The sequence below is a fragment of the Herpailurus yagouaroundi genome, unplaced genomic scaffold (genome assembly GCF_014898765.1).
Source record: "Herpailurus yagouaroundi ecotype Mexico unplaced genomic scaffold, PumYag 29, whole genome shotgun sequence".
Classification (NCBI taxonomy): Eukaryota; Metazoa; Chordata; class Mammalia; order Carnivora; family Felidae; genus Herpailurus; species Herpailurus yagouaroundi.
The window spans coordinates 26,997,158-27,022,067 of NW_024412377.1; the positions used below are offsets into that span (position 1 = coordinate 26,997,158).

General features: G+C 42.6%; 1 protein-coding gene across 2 annotated transcripts in view; it reads right to left on the reverse strand.

The window, feature by feature from the left end:
- ADAMTS12 (ADAM metallopeptidase with thrombospondin type 1 motif 12) overlaps positions 1-9,103 on the reverse strand; it is a 332,472-nt gene extending 323,369 nt beyond the window's left edge. For both annotated transcript variants that reach the window (XM_040494910.1, XM_040494900.1), the window contains exons 1-2: positions 8,656-9,103; positions 770-1,131 (exon numbers count right to left, since the gene is read on the reverse strand). In XM_040494910.1, the coding sequence (XP_040350844.1) occupies positions 770-1,131; positions 8,656-8,782 (489 nt within the window). In that variant the 5' untranslated portion in view covers positions 8,783-9,103. The remainder of the gene's footprint in view (positions 1-769; positions 1,132-8,655) is intronic.
- Positions 9,104-24,910: the final 15,807 nt, after the last annotated feature.

Consider the following 24,910-nt stretch of genomic DNA (forward strand, 5'->3'; position numbering starts at 1 on the left):
TTCTCACAATACTGTACTATAGGGGCCGGTAAATTTTTTCTGTAAAAGTCAGAGAGCAATTTTTGGGCCTCGTGGGCCATACGGTCCTTATCCCAACTACTGAGCTCTGCTGTTGTAGTTTGAAAGCAGCCATACACAGTATAAACACATGAGCTTACCTGTGTTCCCATAAAACTTTATTTATAAAAAACAAGAGGCAGTACAGATTTGGTCTGTGGGCCATACTTTGCCAACCCTTTTTTTATGAGTTGGGTACTGTCATTATCTCCACTTTACAAACGAGCAAACAAAGGCACAAAGGGATAAACGGACTGCCTAACTTCCCACACCGAATCTGATTACGAAGTACACATAGTCAGCCATTATGCCATAGCAGCTACTCACCACTGGTAAGCCTCTCAGTCCAAATTCAGGTTTTCCTAACTCCAAAGGGCCGGCCAGCCAGTCAGTCACAATACCCTCCCAGCCGCCGCAGAGACTGAAGACCCACCTCCAATCCTCCCCTCCTCCCATGCTGTTCCCGGTTGAACCCTCCCTGCTCTGAACCCTCAGTGCCTTGACTCTCCATACCTCCCAGATCGATCCACTTTTTATGTGATTTTCTGCATTTCTCCCCAGCCCATTTGGCAGCCTGGACCACGCTCATCACAAGTGTTCAATGTGCATGTGCTGAATGTGTCTGTGAACCCACTGGTGCTGGACATGCAGGACGAGACTATAGGGGCCTGGGGACAGAGAAGGGAGGTAGGTAATAGACCCGGGCACTCACCAGTCCCTGGCAGGCACTGAGTGCTGCAACCCCGATTCTGGTGCCCTGTTGCAGAACTGTGCCCCTGAGATGGCAGGGGGGTGCCGAGGAAGCCACCATCTTAACACGGGAAAGATTTCCGTATCTCCTCTCCACGATATAGCTCTTGGAAAGAAATCCCTGATTGACTGACAAGTTGAAGAACAGGTCCTTCTCCTCGTGGGAAATTCTATAGTACACCCGATCCTCTGGGCCATCCAAATCTCTCTTCCTCCTGTCGCTGGTGATGGGATGGCGCAGGCCATATGATAGAAAATGCCCACTGGCATCTACGCGGACAGGAGCCACCACGTGATATTCTGGCAGGGCCTTGACAAAATGCGCTGAAAGAAAAGGACACGAAAAATAAAAGTGACGGAATTCCCTGATGAGTCTGTGGCAAGGTGAATGCTCTGCTATTTGGAACTTAGACCTCAGCTCGCAGATTGCAAAATACCACTGCTGACTTGAATTTTACAGATTGTGTCTACCACGCATGTACTGTCAACAGTAAATTCCCTGAACAACTCAAATTGACTCGGGGCCCCTCCTTGACGACACGTGGCAGTCTGCACCAACACAAAGCCACAGCTCTGGACGGCAGATGCTTTGCGGGAGACAGATTAAAATGAGAATTAATGCATGAGTACTGTTAGGAAAGGGGCAAGGTCAGTATAAGGAATATTTCATATTTCGAGGCTTGAGTTCATTAGTACAAATCACAGAGCTTGGCTGTTTATTACAAAGAGCTTAAACGCCTCAGGAACTTCCCATTAACTCAGGTTAGAGGGAAAATGAAAAAACAGCTAACCCACCATACACACTCTGACAAACTTCACACCCGTTGCAGCCTAAGTGTTCTGCAACGTAGCAAAGGCTGCTTAAAGAAACTTGGATGTTTATTTTTATTTTTACAAAACACACAAAATAAAAGGGTAAGATGACCCTGCCACTTTAAAAAATGCTAGACGGGAACACTCCTCTCTGCCACACACAGGGACACACGCCTTTTGACTCATTTGTGTTTAAAGTCCCCGCCCCCTCCTCTTCATTCTGATGTTTGAGAATAACAAGGAGTCTCTCTAGCAGGGGCTAATCATCACTCGGGATTACAGGCTACTTCCAGCAAACCAGTAGCCACTTGGTAAAATAACTAATCTTCTGCTTTAGAGGGAAAAAAAGGAAAGAAAAGAAAAGAAAAGAAAAGAAAAGAAAAGAAAAGAAAAGAAAAGAAAAGAAAAGAAAAGAAAAGAAAAGAAAAGAAAAGAAAAGAAAAGGAGCAAGGGAGGAAGAGAGAGAGAAACAAATTCCACTTGCCACCTCCTAGATGGATTTCTTGCACTTTCTAGCTTGCGTTGCTTTGTTCGTATTACCGCCCCAGCTACAGTGTCTTTTGCACTTTCTACCAATACTCTGTGCATTCCCATGTATGTTTTAAGTCTCAACTCCAGTTCCCCCTCTTCTTTCACTTAAAGTCCCTGGTTGAAGTTCTTTCTCCCTCCTTTGGACCCTCACCCAAGGCCTTACTTCCTGTAGCTCCCAGAATGGTCTCATTTTACAAGGCCTTTTGTTCACCGCACTTTATTCCCAAAGCCTCTGGAGCCTAGAACCTTGCACGTGGCAGCCTGGCTTGTAACGTGTTGCTGTATCAGGGAGTATGTTTGTGTCTGGTTCATTACAAGAACTGGGCTTCATGGAATACATTTATAAAACAGCCTCCCCCCACCCCACCCCACTCCACCCCACCCTCCCCCTGCCAGACAACTGCCTTCAAACACACTTTGTGAAATTGTTCACTTCTGCCTTGGATGAAATATGGGCAGAGCACAGAGTTTTCACTCTTAGGTACTAATAAATAGTCTCAATGTTTAGGTGTAAAAAAATCCAGACCCATTGCTTCTAATTGCAGCACTTAGGAGCAATAGATCACATAGCAACATGGAAAAATCTTTAAAAACAATGTTCACTGAAAAATAAGATACAATACAAGTGAATGCAGAGCCATCTACATCAATGGAAAATACATGCACACAAAAACAATAATACAAAGTCTGCCAGAACATATGCAAAAAAATACATATGGAACCCATTAAAATGGTTTTCCATGAGGAGGAATGGGAGTGGGGACAAAAATGCATAAAAAAATAAAACCAGAAAGGGGTTTTGCACAAAATGATGACGCTAGTGTGCCATGACCTAGGAGTCAAATTGACTCAGTCCTCTGTACTGCCTACTCCCCAAGGAATATCTGGACATCTTTAATATCAGAGTTTCACTGCCCTTCCAAGTTCAGACCTTAGGAGAGGAAAGGCCAGGTTAGGTGGGGCAAGGGTAGATGTGGTTGACTTCCACAGTATTATTCTCAGTTACTCTTCTCTTCTACTACTCATGGCAACACCTCTGGCTACCCCAGGATGAGCAGGGGACGGAAGTTAAGGGCAGAAAAAGTCTTATTTAATGGAGTATAGCCATCATCTTGCAATGGGACCAGCAGTCCCATTGGACTGGTCACTGCCCAGATGCTGACTCTTCTCAGGAGAAGTTCCGTGTCCCTTATAAGACCTGTCTCTGAACATACATCTCAAAGAACTCACCATGATTTTTGAAAGCATAAAATGAAAGAAAAAGCTTGCCTAAGCTCTAGCAACTATTGTTCGAAGAATAAAGAAGCAAACAAATTTAGAGCCTTTGACCTAGTTGCTTTTGATCTAATGGATTTTTAGGAAAGCCAACATAAGCTGGCTATATAATAATGTAATGATAATAACCACAGTAACCATTTCATGACCACCTGCTATGATCCAAGTACCACAGGTCTCTTCTCATTCAGTACCCCCACACAACCTGTGATTCACAGATTCAGTGAATTCCCTTTTCATAGATGAAGAAACTGAGCCTATGAGAGGGCACAGAGTCAATATGCAATATTATCCATATTGAAATCTCACGGTTCTTATTTCAAAGCCACGTTCTTAGCCACTTCCCTTCGCATACATAAGCAGTGCACTTGGCAGAGAGTATGACCTAGTAGAAGTGATACTACCACTGCCCCCTGCCCCCCCCTTCCCCAGGGATGATGATCTGACAAGAAAAGAACGGCTTGACTTCTTTAAGACGCCTCAATTTGCACAGCAATAAATGGAGATAATAACTGCCTATTTATCAGGTACAGTAATAAGAGATAAGACTAGTTTTGCCTCTTCATTTGACTGCAAACCAAGCAGCGAAGCCATGGCAGCCCATAAGTGTGGGCAGAAATAAGAGGCCACGTACATAAGGGGTGTGACTTATGTGGTGGCCCAACTGCACTTGCCTCACCTACACAAGGGCGTAATAACAGTATCTACCTACCTTCTAGAGTGGTTTTGAGGATCCAGTGGATTAATATATGTAATGGATTTAGAAGAGTGCTCGACAAATAGCACTCCATAGCTACTATTAGTATTAAAGATAGAAACTTGGCCACCAAGGATCACCATGGCCATAAATAGATGTAACCTCCAAGCAGAGACGGGAGAATCCCATGCTCACCTCGGCTTCCTCTCGGTAGGTACTCAGTTTGGAAGATGAGATAGCTACGACCTTGGCCAATAGAAAGCCCGGCTCAGAGGAGATATGACAGGAATGGAGAAATAAGATGTCAGGAAATAATAAGAGCTCCTCATTTTTACCATTTCTATGGTTAAGCACAGCATTTAGAGTATATCAACTTGGTCTTGTCTAATCTTTACAGTTCTCTGGGACAGGTATTATTAAGCATCCCTCATCTAGCCTTCATTCCCTCCACTGTAAAAAGACAATGAAGAGAGGGGCGCCTGGGTGGCTCAGTCGGTTAAGCGGCCGACTTCGGCTCAGGTCATGATTTCGCGGTCCGTGAGTTCAAGTCCTGCGTCGGGCTCTGTGCTGACAGCTCAGAGCCTGGAGCCTGCTTCAGATTCTGTGTCTCCCTCTCTCTGACCCTCCCCCGTTCATGCTCTGTCTCTCTCTGTCTCAAAAATAAATAAATGTTTAAAAAAAAAAAAAAAAGACAATGAAGAGGGGTGAGGATTCATTCTGGGGCAATCTGACCCCAGAGCCCACCCTTCTAACCTCTGCCTTTGCTGCTTCTCAAGCATCTACCACTGAGACCAGATGTCAAGGTGGGGCATCAACAGGGCTGGGGGGAGGGGCGGGGACTGAGACTCACTGTAATCACATTACCATCTGCAGGTTTATGGAAATACATTATAAGCCCTAAATACTTGGATTTGCCTTATTGAAAATTAGACTTGAAACCCTTGGTCACAAACATGGATGATACTTCATGAGAAATCTGAGTGAGCCTGTTGGCACAAGTGCTTTTGAAAATACACAACACCAAGCGATCTTTCACCCTCTGCTTAGAAAGAAAGGAAAGAGGTGAGAGAATATTTACCTGCCAGATTTTATAGCTTAGGTTAAATCTATACTTACCCTTTACTTTGATTATTTTCATCTTAGAGAACAATAAATTTCTAAGACTCTTAATAAAAAGCGCAATGAAATTCTGTAATAGTTCATTTTCATAATTCTCTTCCACGGGTTGTTGTAACCTTTCAAATATACTTTTATCATAGAAAACTATATGTGTCAAAATGTGGAGAACAGTGTTGATCCCCTCAAAGTTGTAAAGTACAACACACAAGGTTGGATTTTCTCACTAACCCTACGACAACTAACCTCCAGACCATAATTGCTTATGATAATTAACACAAATAAAATATTAAAACTGTGAAGTCTCTTCTTTCATTAAGAGAATATATGAGGGGCGCCTGGGTGGCGCTGAAGTGTCAGTTAAGCGTGCGACTTCGGCTCAGGTCATGATCTCACAGCTTGTGGGTCCGAGCCCAGCGTCGGGCTCTGTACTGACAGCTTGCTCAGAGCCTGGACATTGCTTTAGATTCTGTGTCTCCTTCTCTCTCTGCCCCTCCCCCACTCGTGCTCTGTCTCTCAAAAATAAATAAAATTAAAATAACTAAAATTAAATTATAATTAAAAAAATTTTTAAAGAGAATATATGAAATAATTTCCTTCCTTATTTTTTCAAAGAGCATAGATACATGACGAGAACATTTGTCTTGAAGTACGCTTGAAACGTTTGTCTTGAAACACTCCTTGTGTTCTTGCAAAACCCATGCAGCAGAAAGCATATCTCCACCACGGGATAAAGTGCCTGCCCTGTTGATTTCAGAGTCGCCAGGAGCAAAAGAGACCACAGAAGCAGCTAGTGACTTGCAGACTGTACAAGGGATAAGGACCCCAAGGGGCTGTCACTGGCTGTAGAAGAGAGGCAGTATGCTGTGTACAAGAGCAGTATTTCCCATTGTTCTGATACTTAGTTGGGAACCAAGACATCTTGTGGAAGGCACTGCACGTGTATCTATATCACAAGTGAGCGATGTGGAAAGCATACTGGGCAGAGTTTGTCAAATCTACCATTTTTGGTCCCAAGAAAGACTGGATTTGCCTCCATGCTCCCTCCCAGGGCTAAAATCCTGCCTCTGCCCAACCCTTAGAACTAGAAAGAACGTTAATGATTATATGGGACTAGAACGTTTCCAACTGTGGGATGTTGTGTAATTCCTTTCACCCCTCTGGTGACGTGGCATTTAATAGGTGCTGACAGACTCATCTCCTAGCCCCTCCCCCTCTTCATCTGTAAAAAAAAGGATGGGAGACATGATATATGAAGTGATTTGCCAGTTTAAAGGTTCTGAACTTGGGTGCGATTCAAAAATGTTGTCAGAGTAGAAATGGAAACTGGGAGTTTGGCTCATTGTGAAATGGCAGGCTGGTCATTTGGGGCAAAAACCAGGTCATCCTATTACCAAGAAACCTTAGAATTTTCTCATCCCTTCCCTCTACCTCTCTCCTTCTGTACACCCCCCCCCACCTAGTTTTTCTCCCTCTCTCCACTCAGTTTTAAATAAAGCCTGCTCAGAAATTTCTGTTGTACCAAATGCAGATTACTTGTAAATCCACTGGTGAGTTGATTAAAAACAAATATTCTGGAGAAAAGTCTTTTAAAAACAAATTGCTTTTAAAACCTAAATATCTGCGCATTGCTAATAAACTCAGGGCACTTCACAGCTATTTTTCAATATCAAATACCCTCAGCACCTAATCCCAATGGTAACCAAGGAAAACAACCACCTCTCACCTTCCAGACAGGAGAGAGCAAAGCCCGGTAGTGTCTGCTCTATACTAAGCTGAATTCGCTTACAAAGTAGATCTGGAGCAAGGGGAGCTGCAAACCAACCCAGGAGAATGTGTGTCTTTGAACCAAATCATCTCCAAATGCCCTGGGAAGTGCTCACAGGCTTTGTTTGTGCTGCCAGAAGAGAGACTTTTCACAAAGGGGCTGTTTTTCAAAGAAAAACAAACGCTGCTATTTTAAACTTGGGGGTGGGAGATTGTATCTGGACCGTTTACACAAGCAAGTGCTGGCTGATTGACATCTAACCCCGGTGGTGTTTGGGCTCCAGCTTCCAAGGAAAGCAAAGGGACTTGTTTCTGATGGCTCTTGAAGTCACAGCAGATGAGCTCTCAGCAGTATTAGAACTTTGCAACGTAGGCAGAATCCTGTGTGGAAATCCTCAACAAAGACAAGCTCGTGATGTCTGCCACCCAAGTGGTCTTGGGGATTAAGGGGGTCAGAATGCTAGGGAAGCTTCTCAAGACTGGAGCACAGTCAGCAAACACAGGACTTAATGGATGTTAAAGCAGTGCTGTGTGTGTGTGTGTGTGTGTGTGTGTGTGTGAGTGTGTATGTGTCTGTGTGTGTCTGTGTGTGTCTGTGTATGTGTGTGTTGTCCCTATTATTGCTGAGAGGCCAGCCACTGAAGCCAGGCTACCTGGGTTCAAAACCTCACTCCACCGTGAGCTGGGCCAATAAACTCACCAAATTTCCTCATCTTTAAAACAGAGGCAGTAACAACAGTCCCTGAACCCCAGAAGGCTGTTGTCAGTGGTTGCTGGACTGACACATACAGGGTGCCTTAGCAGTCTTGGTGCAGGGAACTTTCTCCAGCCACTCAGGCCTTGATGGAGCTCTGTTTCTCCTAGACGGCCCAAGGAACTCCCTACCAAATGGGAAAGTGTCTCTGACCCTTCCAAGTCCAATAAAAAAGCAGAGGAAACAGTGTCGCTCTGCTCAAGGTGTCAGGCTTAAATAACACCAAACTGTCATCACACCCTCTTCCAGTGTTTTCTATAGCATTATGAGTTTCATGACATTCAGGAGATGCAGCCAGCTGTGATCAAGAAGGCAGGACAGAGAAAGGTGAGCCCCTAAGGTGGTAAATTCTCCCCCAAAAGAACAATTATTTTTAAAACACAGGCCTTAATCTTTCCAGGAAACCAAAACACAGCCAAACTCACTCAGCAGGGGGCCGGAATCACATTTCCCTTCCCCTGTCCAGAGTTGAAACTAACTGAAAATACTGCAATGACTGCCAGTGGTGATTGGAACTCAAAAAAAAAAAAAAAAAAAAAAAAAAAAAATCATTTTCCGTGTTCAGAATTTGAAAAATAGAGGATTGAAACACTGCAGCATTGAAAGAGAAGACAAAAGGGGGGCGTTACCAGCTATCACTTGGGTCTTTCCTGCCTCAGCGTTGGTGTGAAAGAGATCCGGGATACTCGCCTTTCAGTAAGAATTAAGGAATCACCACCTTCAACAATGAATTCCGAGACACCCTATGTCACTGAGCTCCCAGCCTAGATTTCCTTACGACTCAGCCAAACGGCTTTGCAGAGTTCAGCCAGTGGGGGAGGGGATGGGGAAGCAACCAACTTTCCACGCGTCTCACCACCACGGTTTTCAAAGGAGATAAAGAAAAGCCACTAACCTTGCTTCCTGTCCGGGAAGTGCACCGGGCCTGGCTGAGCTTGTGTCCCATAGCAAAGGGCCCCAAAGTTAAGGAGGTGAGCTACAACGGAGAGGTTTGCAAGCCAGCTCCTCTGGGCACATGGCATGATTCAGTTGTTGGGGAGAAGAAAAGTCGACGAGGTTTAGCTCTCAGCTCAAGAAATCAAGTCCTCGCCCGTGGCCGAGCAGGAAGATGCAGGGGTGCATGGTCCAGGAGTGGGACGGAGCGGCTGCGAAGCTACCCACGATCTCCTTTGGCTTTTTTAAGCAGAAAGGGGCTAGTTACCTTGATCCCCCTTCCCTCCTGAAAGGGGAGCGATTCGACTGGCAGCGCCCGCTTTCCGCGGGGCGTGGAACGGGTCAGGGCGGAGGGGGCAGCCCACCCAAGATCCCCACCCCTCCGCCTTCCGCGCTCGGCCTCGCAGCCAACTCCGCGCATCTTCCTCGGGCCTCCCACCCCCGCGCTCCTCCGGCCCCGCCCAGAGCCCTGCCGCGCGGGCCAAATAGGGGGAGACCCGGGAGAGCCGCCCTGGGCGGGACGGCGAGTGAGAGGCCCCCCAGGCCGGCCCTCCCTGGCTGAAATACAGGCCGAGAGTGCTGGGCGCCGAGCTGGGGCACGGGGGACCCCACTCCCTCACCCTCCCCAGCTCAGTGCTGCCCCCTTGGCTGTCCTTCTCGGCTCCGTTTCCCAACTTTTCCTGACCTGGCTCTACCAAGACCCCTCGCTCAGCCAGACGTCTCTGGGATTCCCTTCCAAGGCAAGCTAAGACTTCCATTTTTAAAAGTAATGGGCAATTTCTCTCTTTGCCAAGTCACGCAGAGGGAAATGGCCTGAGCTAAGCTTCTAGTTCGACGCTTGACAAGTCCCTTCTTCGCCACAAAGACGTGACGAGACCAGATAATTATGAGCCACGCTGGGTCCGCAGGTCTCTGGTGCTCTTCTACTTTTATAACCCCACCTTTCCTAGCCCACCTCCACTCACCCGTAAGGAGAGTGGAGGAAATAAGCAAGCCGGAGACCATGTGAAGGTAGCGCTCCAGTTTACCTGCACAGGCTGCCCACGGAGGGGGACATCCATTCAGAGGCTCAAGCTTTACATTACTGAGACAATGCTGCAAACCAGGGAGCTTGCCAGGCATCCTGAGAATTTACTGGAATAATCCAGCCAAGATTTCACACCTCTGGGCTGAAACAGGCCTCCTTACTCCATTCAGGAGGAATTCGGCTCCATACTGGTTCTCCATGGCTTCCAGCCAACCATATGTGTTCCTTGAGAGGCTGGGGAAACCGACTCATTCAACCTCTCGCAAGCCTGGGCAGGAACGTCAAAGCGGTGATCTAAGTGCAAGGTGGTCCTCACAGGTTTGTGGTGGGCATGGATCCTTCAGACTGGATACATATGCACCACGATATTGAATTAGTTTCTTATTATTCATGTTACAAATTCCCATAAACTTGGTGACTTAAAACAGCACAAATTTAATATCATACAGTTGGAGGTCAGAAGTCTGAGATAGGTCTTACTGGCTTAAAATCAAGGTGTACTGGCTTAAAATCAAGCACAGCTGCCTTCCTTTCTGGAGGCAGAGAAGAGTCATTTTCTTGCCTTTTTTATCTTCTAAGACCACATCTCCCGGCTCCTTGCCCTCTTCCCCCATTTTCAAAGTCAGCACTGGCCTTTGAATCTCTTATAGGGCATCATCCTGACACTATCTCTTTTCCTTCCCTTTTCCATTTATAAGGACCCTTGTAATTACAATTTGGGCCCACCACCAAAACTTCGTATTCTGTCAGCCCTTCCAAACCTTTGTACCCAGTACCTTGGGTCTTCAGCCTAGTAAGGACTGCGTATCTCCTGACCTCTCCATCTTTGGTTGTCCCATAATCTTTAAACATCTCTCTGCCGTTACCTCCTTTTCTGCCTATCCACAGCCTATGAGTCATCTCCTTAAATCATCTCTCACCAGTGCCTTCAACACCTCTTCCTCATCAAACTCTGACCTTGTTTTACCCTAACCGCTGATTTTCCCTTTTTATTTCCAGGTGCTGTTGAGACTTACCTAACTGCACCAGTGGTGCAACTTCAATTCGTGTCTCTAAATTCAGCACGTGTTTAACATGGCTCAGCTCTATTCTAAGTTCCTCCTCCTTTTTCCAGAATTTACAAAATACCCCCAAAGCCTGGTGTTTCCTCTGGGTAGAGGGAAAAGTTAATCCCACTCACCTTTTCCTCTACTCATTGGAAAAAGGTAACAAATGTTCTTGGTGACAAAGGGTGGTAGCAATAAAAAAAAAAAAGCCAACTACATTTCCTGATATGCCCACTATAAACACCAGACCTGTGAATCACTGCAGTCTCCAAAATATCCCCGAGCCAGCTGATGCAAATATACTACCATTGGAAAAAAAGACTTTAAAAACATGAAAATCCAAGTGCTGAATAACAGCGATGAACAGAAACAATAAAATAGGCTACACACCGACTATACATCAAGCACTCTGCTAAACAGTGTGTATCTGTATTACTTTATTTAATCTTTACAAAAACCTATTAGTCAGGTACTATTACTATCCTTCATTTATAGTTGAGAAAACACTGAAAGGCTACACAACTTGCCTAGGATCACATCAGTACAAAGAGAAAAACCAGGATAAAGTAGTGAGGTTCAGAAAAAAAGAAAAGATTCAGTCAAGCCACCCAACAGAATCAAATACAAATCCGTCTTACTAAAGACCCCTTGTGATGCTCTCATTCACAAAGAGTGGAAGGACTAAGAACACTGATATACAGACAATCTACAGACATCACCATAACATCTCAGGTAGTGGTTTAGTTCTTTATGGCGAAGTATTTTCTGTACAAAAATGCAAATTGTGACAAAAGATATGAGATGCTTCACAAAAAGCTCCCTCTGTTTCATGAGCAAAGAAGGCTTTGGAAGTTCATACTTTCCGACTAAGCCTATAGTAGCACAAGGGATAGCTGACATTCAGGGACTGTTAGTCCCTGCATTTTTTAGAGCTGTCATTAACACTAGAAAGGCAAAAGAAACTGACTTCGACCAAAATCAAAACCAAAACCAAAACAACCCAGACTTTGCCCCAAGAATCACAAATGGGCATGTCATAAAAATAGACTTTTCCATCTGTTAATCCTGCCTGAGTACCACAACCACTACCTCGTAGTATAAATCAGTGTATCACGCTTTATAGTTGACAAGCTGCTGTTCCTAAGTCAACCCAAAGGATGGAGAGAAGAGTCTTCCTCTGAAGTTTTCAAGAGTAGTCGGATCTTACCTCTACTTGAAAGTGGAAACAAAACATTGTCTTCAAAAGTCATACATTTCAAGGTTGTTGTCACATATACTACTTTCTTTACTTTTTTAAAGTTTTTATTTAAATTCCAGTTAGTTAACATACAGTGCAATATTAGTTTCAGATGTACAATATAGTGATTCAACACCTTCGTACATCACCCGGTGCACATCACAAGTGCATTCCTTAATCCCCATCACTCATTTCACCTATTCTCCCACCCACCTTCCCTCTGGTAACCATCAATTCGTTCTTTATAGTTAGGAAAGAGTGTGTTTCTTGGCTTGTCTCTCTCTCTCTCTTTCTTTTTTTCTCCTTTGCTCATTTGTTTTGTTTCTTAAATTCCACATATGAGTGAAATCACATGGTATTTGTCTTTCTCTGACTGACTTATTATTTCAGTTAACATAATACTCTCTTGTTCCATCCATGTCATTACAAATTATAAGATTCATTCTTTTTTGTGGTTGAGTAATATTCCATTGTGTGTGTATGTGTGTGTGTGTGTGTATGTATATATATATACACACATATACATATACATACCACATCTTCTTTATCCATTCATCAGTTGTTGGACACTTGGGTTATTTCCATAATTTAGCTACTGTAGATAATGCTGGTGTAAACATTGGGGTGCATACATCCCTTTGAATTAGTATTTTTGTGTCCTTGGGTAAGTATCTAGTAATGCCATTGCTGGGTCATAGGGTAGTTTTGTACTATTTTCTTTTAAACCTTTCTCCAGTCTTAAAAGAATATGGAGCTAAGTATTTGTAACTCTTAGAAGTGTAAGTTCACTTTTATTCTTCCACCCAGTTGTATCCAATATGTAGGTGGATGGGTAATCAACACTGCTTACTCCATACACTCAACCCCCAGAGAGTTTGCCTTCCTGGCTCAATCTGAAGATTCTGGAATCTATGCATTGTAGATTTTGTAAAGTTACCTGGATTTGTATCAAGTGGGTTCCATTTTGGACCATTCTTCTAATGTAATTAATCAACTTAATTAAATAAACAATGTCATGGCAATGCCCCTTTGAAAGCCATGGCTGAGAAGGCTATGGATCCCTGATTAATGAAATATACTATTGGCTGAAAGAAAACAGCATATTTCAGAAAAAAATGTGTAGCACTTAAATCAAAATGTTGCAGTAAACTGAAACTAATTTCCGTTTGTAGATCATCTTAAGCCTAATCAAAATGAAATATAACAAGATTTTACTGGGTTAATGGAGGGAGATTCATATGGGAGGTCTGCCAGAGGGACTCCAAGTTGTGTGAGGGGGTCAGGGAGCAGCCTATTACAAAGGTGTCAGAGCCTCAGCAATGTAAAATCGTTATCCATGTAAGACAGCTGCCCACTGCATGGTATCAGAACCTGAGCAGAGTGAGGAGGGCATCCACCTGAGAGGGAATGTCCCAGAAGGGTGCTGAAATACTGGCAGGGTAAGAAAGGGTAGGGTGGTGGTGGAAACTGATGGTGGTGACTGGAGATCTGTTACATACAGGGAAATTCATTAAATAAGTAAACACAGCAAGGATAATGGGATTCAAGTTTCTCACTGCCAGTGAAGAGAATTACCAATATGAAAAGAGAGAGAGAGGGAGAGAGAGAGAGAGAGAGAGAGAGAGAGAAGTAGAATAAACTCTATGTTGGACTACAACGGAAGGTAATTGGTATGAACCCAAAGTTGCTGATGACTGTATAGATGCATACAGAAATAAAGATATAAATAGGCCTAAGAACTAGGACTCCTTAGAGAAATGACTGAATTTAGAACTAGGGCTTGAGAGATAGAAGACAAGCCAGAAGCATTTTATTGCTAAAAAACAAAAACAAAAACAAAAACTCAAAGAAAGATGAGAGCTTGTCAAAAGGAGAGAGGAATTAACATGAAAAGGCACCCACTGGCCAAGTCTAGGGAAGTTTAAGCAAAAACATATAATAGTAATAAATCTTACAATAAGATAAGAATCAATGAATCCATATCGATACAAATAGATAAATGATAGATAAATAGATAAACGATGAAGAACAGGAACTTTATACAACTTTATACAATTTTAAATTATCTCCTCCCAAATATTTATTAAATATAAAGGCAAAAAGAGTACTTTACAGTGAACAAGGCTTGCAAATATCCCTTTAATCAAGTAAACACAGAAAACAAAATCAGTAGTGTGGATAATCTAAACCATGTGCTACCTGATAGGCTCCAATAAGAACACCATCACTCTGTGAAATATCTGCCAAAGATACATAGTCTGACTCTAATCATGAGAACACATCAGACAACCTAAGTTGAGGCACCTCAGCTCACTCAATAACTGCTGGTGGGTTTTTTTTTTAATCTGCAAAAGGCTAAGAAAGTCAAAGGAAAACTAAAAACCTGTTCCAGATTGAAGGAGACCTAAGAGATATGACGACTAAATGCAACACTTAATTCTAAATAAGGTCCTTTTGTCACAAAAGACACTGTTGGAATAATTAGTGAAGCTTGAAAGGAGACAAAGAATGTAGTGTTAGTATTGTATCACTTAATTTCCCGGTTGTGACGGTGTGACTTATGTAGAACACGGACCTTGTTTGTTAGAGATACACATGAAAGTGGAGGTGAGGGGCATCTAGTTGACAATTTACTCTCAAATGATTCAGAACATAAAATGTTCTCTTTAACCCCACTTCCAACTTTCATGTAAGTTTGTGGTTGTTTCTAAATTAAAAAAACATAAATGTAACAATTTGTTGTTATTCTGTAAAATAATTTAACACTTGATGAAGAAAGATGCTATGGGATTGGAAATTAGAGAAGCCTAATAATGAGAAGTGAGTAGACAACTGAGTGCCCGTGCATGGTGGTCTCTGAGTAACCATGTTGGCAACTTCAGAGGTACCATTATCAGATTGGTCCTGTGTTAGTCCACGTGGGCACCAGTCCCTTTCTGTCATTCTGCCTTAAAAATTAAATCTGAATTAAAGAATGGTGTGCCCATTGTTCCCAAGAAAAGGAAGAAATTAGGGATGGGATGTATCAGGGAATATTTGAGCGCTACTGCGTTAGCAAAAAGAGAATACTCCGTGTGTTCATTCAACAAATATTTGTTGACTGCTTCTGTGTCTAGGCATTGGGGGTATAACAATGAATAAAATAGTCAGAGAATCTTTCCTCATGTTTTCATATGCCCTGGCTTGAGCCAGGGGGAAAGAGAACAAACAAGTAAATATATAATATGTAAGACAGCGGTAAGAGCGGTGGGAACAAAAACAGGCTAAGGAGGACTGAAGTATTGAGAGGAGTGGGTTCCTCTTTTATATAAGAAGGTCAAGAGTGGCCTCCACTAAGATAATTTTAAGGAAGGAATTAAGAATCTGGACAAAATAAGTATCTGGAAGAAGAGCATTCCAGTCCAAGGAGACGGTAATAGGAAAGACCCTATTGGGGAAAGACCTTATTGGGAATAAATAGGAATATGCTTAAAGAGCTCAAGAAGAAGCAAAATGTTTGTCAAGTGTGTGGACAAGGGGAGAGTGGTGATGGAGAGGGGGAGGGAAGGTCACAAGGCCCTTAGAGACCACAGGGAAGACTTTGGATTTTACCCTGAGCAAGTAAAGAAGCCATGGTGGGTGGGGAGTTGAATACAGGATACACAAGTGACACGAAATGACAGGATTTATAGGGTGTCCTGGGCTGCTGTAGAGAGGGAAAGGGAGGAGCATAGAGAGCAGTTAGGAAGCCACTGAATTAACTCAGGTATCAGATAATGATGGGTTACATCATGTGGTAGCAAAAGACATGGTGAAAATCTATCAGATTCTGGATTTATTTTGCAAGTAAAAACAAGACTTTCTAATAAATTGGATGTGTGGTGTAAGGAAAAAAAAAAAGAACTCAAGGAGCGTTTCAAGGTTTAGAGTTGCCAATAATTGAGATGGGGAAGATGGAAGGTAGAATAGAATTGGTGGGGGTGGGGGAAATCAAAAGTTCAGTTTGAAACATGTTAAGATATCTCTTAGATATCTGAAAGGAAAAGGCAAATAGGCTAATGGATATACAAGTCTTGAGTTCAGAGAGAGGTTCAGGATGACGTTATGAATTCAGAAGTCATCATAGGTATTTGGATGATATTGACAGCCTTGAATGGACTGAAAGTATCTATTACGAGAATGTAGCAGAGAAGAAAACAAATGTGAAGCTTGTACTCCGGGTATTGTAGACTAAATATCTGTGTCTTCCCCCCAGACACACACACACGCCACACACACACACACACACACACACACGCACACACACACACATACACCATATGTTGAAATCCTAAACCCCAATGTGATGGCATAGGAAGGTGGGGTCTTTGGGAGGTGATTAGTCCATGAGAGTGGAAGCCTCATGAATGGGATTTGTGCCCTTATAAAAGAGGCTCCAGAGAGCTCTCTCACCCCTTCCACCATGTGAAGACACAGCAAGAAAATAGCCATCTGTGAAGCAGAAAGCAGGCTCTCACCAGACACTGACTCTGCCAGTGCCTTGATCTTGGACTTCCCATCCTCCAAAATTGTAAGAAATGAATTTCTGTTGTTTACAAGCCACCCAGTCTATGGTATTTTTGTCATATCAGTCAAAACAGGCTAAGACATTGAGAGTGCTCCAATATTTAGAGTTCCGCGAAGTAAAGAAAAATCAGCACAGGAAACCGAAGACTAGGCAACAAAATGAGAATGGAGAGTGTGGTATTTGCAAAATCAAGTGAAAAACATTTTCAGGGAGGCATTGTTATTCATTAGCTCAAACTGAGGTAAGGACAAGAGAAGAGTCCAGGCTTTGCATACTCAGCTGCACAGAAGAAAAAAAATGGAAGAGAAAGACCAATGATAGAGTTTGGTTAACAAACAATAATTCCATCCACTAATAAACGCAGCTCAACCAAGGTCTTTGGAATCTGACCAGATCAGAACTTCTTTCATGGAAAGTGGCGTCAGGAAGGTATGAAAATACCAAGGAATGTTCACAGTCCTAGTTTCCTGCACTTTTAATATTCTCCTAACCCACGGAGCTCAACACAAGCCCATGAATAGCCTGGGCTGGCATTCTTCTCAGAAAAGCAGGAGAGCAGCTGAGTGTCAGGGCTTCTGCCAGGCTCCTGTCAGGGCCACAGCCCCGATATTCATCACTGCTTTCTGGTATCCTCCTGGGGTCATTGAGAGCAGATCAGTCATGCCCCAAAGAAACTTTGAAGTGAGTAAATGAGATTTTGCTCAGGTGGCAATAAGGATATACCATAATAATACCCTTTCTTTTGCTTCATTGAGGTACAATTGACATACAATAAACTGCATATGTTTAAAGTGTACAATTTTATGCATTTGCATGGATATACACACCTGTGACACCATCACCACAATAAGTTTTGACATGTGTGTGTGTGCTAGTGTGTGTGTGCTAGTGTGTGTGTGCTAGTGTGTGTGTGTCAAACTAGAAGATTCCCCTGTCCCTTTGCAGTCCCCTCCTCCTGTCCCTACTTGTATGACCTCCCCCCAACTCTCCTGCTGTCTCTGGAGACTCATTAGCAATTTCTTGAATTACACATAAAGGGATTCATACAGTATGAACTAATTTTTGTCTGCCTTCTTTAACTCAGCGTAATTATTTGGATATTTTGCGTCCCAGTACTCTTCTCCTTTTTATTTCTGCATAGAGTCCCATTGTATGGATCTACCACCGTGGGTACATCCATTTACCTTGTCACTAACTTATCTGTTGACCATTGGAAAAGCGATGGAGATAAAACTTGGTAACCGACACCCAGCCTAAGCTCAGGCAGATGCATGCATACCACCAATTCCTGTTAAAGATCTTTGCTTGAAACTTATGAAGCAAGGCCCCTAAGTCCTCCAACAATTTCATTTCAACAACTCGTATATGCTTCTCCTCATGATAAAGTGGCTCTTAAGGATATACATGAAAATAACAAAAAACCAGCTTTGAAGTTAACCCTAGATAAAGATAAAGCTTCTCTTCATGGTTTTGCACTTTTATTTTTTTTTCATGGTTTTGCACTTTTAACATAGCTTGCCCACACTGCCAGACAGAGATGTAGGTTATCTCTACAGCCACAAGATGAATATCTGCGGCACTTTGAATCTTCAGAGCATAGAAAGCCAGACTCTGTGCTCTCAGAGACCCTTTCACGAAGCCCAGGGGACAGCTGGCCAGGTGCTAAATGCCTCTGCGAGCACCTTTGTCTACCTTGGCCACACTCTCCAAATGTTGCCTGCCAGGATTGCCTCCTTGGCAACAAGAAGTCCTCCTCTGTTGCTTCCTAGCCTCTCTGAGTATAGCAGATAACACCGACTCACACTATTAGTTGATTGTTTGCTGTCCTATTAAATCTACACCAAGTCTCCTGAGAGGCCTCCAAGAGCAAAGGGCTCTATTGATTCAGCTTCCTGCAGTAAAGCAGTGGCTGTGGTCAGATTAAGGTGTTATGATTCATCTTTTGAAGGTGAGAGGACTGATATGTATATGGATAAAATTATGGAGTCTTTGAAACCCAGTGTGAGAAAATGGAGTACACAGGATATGTTTATTGAATGCATGGGTTCGTATGTAAGGCAGAGAGAACCCTGTGAAAGACTCAGAAAAAGAACTGATGTTATCAATGTTGAGTTAGAAAGCAGGCAGCCAACCTGAATTTCATGCAGTGAGAGTCAAGTTAATGAATCTCATGATTCCTTATAATTGACTTTCCACTTGATTATAAACTGTGGGCACAAGGGCTATGTTTTATTTATTACTGCATTTCCCTCAAAGATAAAAAGGATGAATAAATATTTGATGTGAGGGTGGATGGCTGGGAGACATAGTAGGGAATGTTCTGGGAATAACCTGCTTTGAGACCCATGGACACACCTCTCTATTAAAGAGTTGGCTTCCTCTCTTAACTCCCACCTGGAGTTGGGAAACAGATTCTGGTTTTAGTATTAGACTACTCATTCCTCTCTTTGCCTTCAGAAATAAATATTCTCCTTTGTGAATATTCTGAAAGCCCCCTGAGCAACCCCACCTTGGGCTTCTCTGCTCTTCTCTTGGGACCTCCTCCACCCACCTCTATATGAGCCAACAACTAGAAGGTTAATCCCTGATATAGCAGAGGCTGTCTGCATATTTCTGCTCTTATCTTTACTATTCCCATACTTCTTTCTTTGGAATGAAAGTATTTATTGTCCTCTAGTATTTTGAGTTTGAAGCTAGATGTTTAACCTTTCTTTTTAAAAATATGCATTTACAGCTATAAATTTCCATCTAAGCACTGTTTTGATTACATCCCACAGAATTTGATGCCATATTTTACTATGATTTATTTTAAACTATTTTATACTTTCTTTTATAACATTTTATATTTTAGTTCGTCTTTAATCAGGGTTGTTTAAAATATGTGACCTAATTGTGAAACATTTGAGGACTTCTAGTAATCATTCTTTTGTTGATTTCTAGTTTAATTCCACTGTGCTTAAAATACATGGTCTGTATGATTTCAATCCTTTGAAATGTGTTGAAACTTGAACTTGACCCAGCATGTGGTCTATTTTGGTGAATGTTCTATGTGTATTTGAAGGAAGTGTGTGTTTTCTGGTTGTTGAGAATAGAGTGTAGAACTTACCCTTAGGATGTGCCTCTTTGGGGGTTTGGACTGAAAGCCTGGACTGCTTACTTAATATTCCCTTCCATTTTACTAGGCTTTAACTTCAATCTTTATTGTCCCAGCACTGTGTCGCTGTTGAGATATCTACTCAGTTGAGTAGGTCTTCAACTCCTGTTTCCTGCCGGGTGTTGTGACAACGTGCCCTATTGTGGTAGTCAGCTTTCAAGATAGTCCCAATGATCTCTGCCACCTAGTAATCATATTCCTGTATAACTCCCCTCTCCCTGAGTGTGGACTCGACTTATTGACTGGCCTCTAAAGAAGGTGATGTGGCAGAAGTGATAGGAATGCCACTTCTTTTACTAGATTATAAAAACACCATATAGATTTCATGCCGATTCCTCTCCCTGCCCACCCCCCTTCATTACCCTGCCAGAACCCAGCTGCTATATTGTGAAGCATCTCACAGAGTGAAAGATCAAGGTCTGCCAACAACCTTGTGAATGAACTTAAAGGCAAATTCCCCTCTCTACTGCTAAATTAATTAAATAAGACCACAACACCAGCTGATAGGTTGACTGCAACCTCATGCTAGACCTTGAGCCAATGACACTATGCCGCGCCTGGGTTCCTGAACTACACAGACTGTTATTTTAAGCCATAAAGTTTTAACATAAATTATTATTCAGCAAGAGATACCTAACACAGAGAGAAATTGAAAAATAAGAAGAAGTAGGTGGATTCAGGAATTTGGGGGTTTTGTTTTTGTTTTTGTTCTTGAGAACATGCTACTAAGACCTGCTACATTGAGTTCATTAAGTGTAAGGGAAAATGAGAGGTAAAGAATTACTCTTGGGTTTTTTAAAAAATTTTTTAATGTTTTTATTTTTATTTTTGAGACACAGAGAGACAGAGCATGAGCAGGGGAGGGGCAGAGAGACAGGGAGACACAGAATCTGAAGCAGGCTCCAGGCTCCGAGCTGTCAGCACAGAGCCTGATGCAGGGCTCGAACTCACGGACTGTGAGATCATGACCTGAGCTGCAGTCGAACACTTAACCGACTGAGCCACCCAGGTGCCCCTACTCTTGGGTTTTTAGTTTGAATGATTATGTGAATAGTAATGCCATTTACTAAGATTGAAAAATCTGAAGAAAATCGGCAACCATGTTGAAGCATCAAGTAACAGTTGGATATGCAACTCTAGAGTTCTGGGGATAAAAGGCTGGAAATCAGATCTGGGATGATAGTAGTATTAACCTCACTTGTGAGTATTAGGTGAGATAATGCAGATAAAAACCTTTGCACAGTGGACACAGTTGTTACCTGTAGTGGGTATAATTGTGTCCCCTAAAAAGATATGTTCAGGTCCTAGTTCCCGGTACCTGTGAATGTGACCCTGTTTGGAAATGTAAATATATAACTTTTGCAGATTAGGATGAAGTCATATAGGATTAGAGTAGACACTAATTCAGTGACTGGTGTCCTTATATATAGAGAAGACAGAGACACAAAGAGACACACAGAAAGGAGAAATGCCGTCTGAAGACAAAGACAGAGATAACAATGATACTGTTACAAACCAAGGAATCAACATAGACTCACCAGAAGTTAGGAGAGAGGCATGGTATGTTTTCTCCCTCAGAACATCCAAGGAACCAACTCTGACAACACCCTGATTTCTGACTTCTAGTGTTGAGGATTTTGAGATAATAAATTTTTGTTCTTTTAAACCACCCATTTTGTGATAATTTGTTACAACCCTAGAAAAATAGTAGTTTCCAAATAAATGTGAAATATGAATGGTTATCATTGCTTTTATTATATTATTGGTATTATTATTATTATTATACCATTGTTGTTTTTGTTGTTTTATATCCAAACACCTAACACATTGCTTTGTGCATATTAGGAATTCAATTCATAATTTTGGTACAATAAAATTCTGTGCTATCTGTAGACTGAAAAGAAATAATTCAGAGTGAAGATTATCTGCACATATTCCAAAGGAATCTTGAAAGAATAGATTCTTTTCTATTTTATCTGAAAACCCACTTTTCTTTGTAGAATCCCAGAATCAAGAAGTTCAGATTATATATCTTCTCTCTAACCTGACTCCTGTAATTTCCTGTCTTCTCATTTAGATCCAGCTCAAGTGCTTCTGTCTTGCTACAGTCTGCCCAGAACAAACTATCCATGTGATACCAGGCTCCCTCAAACTCACATCCTAGCCTTTACTAACTTGTTTGTCATATATTACATTATTTGGATTATGACCTTGTATAATTAAATGATACTTGACCACCACTGATACGTTTCTCTCCTTGAATTTTTTAGATGAAGTCTGAGAAAAATGTGGCCCATATTTTTAGGAAAATGGGTCTAAAATATCTTTAGTTAGTGTTGGAAAAGAACTTCTTTGAAAAGGGATTTTTGCTTCCATAACACAGGCTTAGTTAAGTGATACTATAAATTGCTGTACATGATCTCTGGTTCATTTTCAGAGAGCAGATTCAGAAACGAATATTCTAGCCTTAGAAGCATTCTGGCTGAATTCTTGGAGAGTCGCACTTGGGACAGCCTGTCCCGAGGGCTCAGTCTGAGATGTGCTGTCTGACATACCACAGGAGCACATGGCCCTCTCAGTCCCACAATGAAGAAAATGTCATTGTTGGACCCAAATGTGATTTTAAGGAAACTTGCCAAGACCTCTTTCTCTTCCTTTGTTTCCAATATTAGGGTGTGATAAACCACCACTGGACATTCATTACTTTTGGGAACTTAATATTTTTTTACCTGGAAAGTTAGAAAAAAAATAAAAGTCCAGATATTCCCAAACTTAGAAAAAAAATAGTATCATCTGGAAGAATGCATTTAAGTTGTAGAGTCTTGGGGCACCTGGGTGGCTCAGTCAGTTAAGCGTCCAACTCTTGATTTCAGCTCAAGTCATGATCTCACAGTTCATGAATTCAAGCCCCACATTGGGCTCTGTGCTGACATCTCAGACCCTGCTTGGGATTTGGTCTCCGTCTCTCTCTCTCTCTGTCCCTCCCCCACTTGCTCTCTATCTCTGTCTCAAAATAAATGAAAATAAACTTAAGCAAATGTACAGTCTTGGATCCTTTTCCAAATCCACTGAGAATCAGAATCTCTGGGCCAGCATAGGGCTGGGAGGAGCTCCCCACCTGACTCTGATGTCACCTACTTAGCATCTATCCTCAGAATATTTAAAAACTGTAATTCCTTCCATATACAGGTGTGAAAAACAAGGCAAAGGATTGTCAGAGTATGCCATAGGCTTCCTCATTTTTCAATAACACCTTGAAATATTTTTTTAACTTCTTTTTTTAAATAAAGGAGAGAGAAAATTTTGATGGAGAAAGCATTAGTAAAACATGAAGTGAAAAGTGAGCTTAAAGATGAGGATACTAAAACAGAGATAAGAGGTGTCCACAGAGGCAACTTGTGGATTGGGAGCAATAATCAGAGCTGGGCTGAATGAACTTCTCCAGATTAGAGCTGTTCAAGGTGGTTGGTTTTGATTTGTTTTTTACTAAAGCCCTGACGCCCTCTAGCCGGCAACCGGAGAAGTCCAGAGTGTATAGGGAAGCATGTTCTCTGCTTGGAACTGGGTTCTTGCTTTGGAATCCAGATTGTTTCCGTTTCCCTTCATATGTTTTGGGTACCACATTTCTTTTTTAACTATTTTACTATCTCTGCTGCTTTAAAGCCACATCCTCTTCATCTCTGTAAGTAAAGTCGTGAACTCCACAGAAGAGAGGACAATTATGCTTAACATATTTTTGTCTCAGTTTAGGCGGGGACAGTGCAGAAAACATTTCAAATTTCTTAATTTCACCCTAAGAAGTATAATTTACATTGAGCAGTTGAGCTGGCATTTAAATAAACTGCGATTTGAGAAGTAATTCAAATGGTCTACACTGGTTCCCCTTGCCCAAAGTAACTTAGAAGATTCCTTAACATTTACTTCCATTGGTCTGAAAAACACCTGCTAAAGAGTTTTGATTATAATCGTAGTGAAAGTAAGGGGCTGGTGGTCCAAAAACAGCCTCATAGAATCCCCTATTCCAACTGCATCAAGGTAAAGAGAATGCATGCGAGTAAGCAATTTGTGAAAGAGCTTTGGGCTGAGAGCTGGACGGGAGGTATCTAGTGTCTGTGAAGTCAGCTCCCCAATTGTATACTCTCTGCCTAACTTCAGTTCTTAGTACATACCAAAGGCAGAGGGCAACACTTGAACCTATAGTTCTGCTATATGAAGAAGCTTTGAAAATCGTGACAATCACAGACACCAAGTAAAGTGGTTAGATAATTAAAGAAGGGGACGTGGAATTTGTGTTTATCCAGTAAAAGCCCATCATCTGACTTGGGGTCTGGGCATGAAAAGAGGCCACTGCCGTTGCTTTTAAAAATAAAAATGGGTAGGAGATCTTGAATTTTTAGAACCATCTTTCATCGAATGGTATCATTTCAAAGATAAAGTGAGAGTAAAGAAGAAAGAAAAAAATTCTAATACCTGCAGTTATGTTTGGGAATAAACAAGAAGAAGGGAGAGCAAATCAAAGCCGACTTTCTCCAGAAACATAGGAAAATAAAGGGTTACAACCATCTTCTTCTGAAACTTTGAAGAGGAAAAGGAGAATCTTCTGGTGGGCTCTCCCTGCCGCCCACCGCTTCCTCCTTCCCGAAGCGGGCGTGGCGAAGTTCAGCACCTCGGAAAGCGCCCCCTCAACTCGCGCGGGGGTTTACGCATGCTCCCTGAGAGCCCGCAACCTAGGTTTTGCGGGTGCGAGTAGAATTCCGGTGACAGCGGCTGGCAACTCACTGGGAGCTGACAACAGCGGAGAGGTGGAGGCGCAAGGCTGGAAGGATGACTTCGAAAGACCTCCGGAGAGTCAGAGCGAGATAGATGGAACTCCCTTCTCTTTTTCCTCTCAAAGGGCAGAAACCTCGTCCGAGCTGCAGCAGCAAAGGAAACCGACAAAGGTATTTGAAAGAGAAGGAGCGGGCCCCCAATAGAGGTCCTGAGGGGCAGGGTGGGTATAGGCTAGTGCCCAACAAACGCAGTGCGGGAACGTCTGGATCGTACAGCAAGGATCTTCCGAGCTCAGCCAGAGAACCCTTGGACGCCCACCGCTCGCCTTCGGAGCTGCGCTGCTCGGTTCTAGAACTCCGCTCCAGAACAGACGCGGAGACCAACTCTCGCGCCCCAACGCCGCCGCGGGCCAGAGAAGCTTTTGGCACCCAGTACCC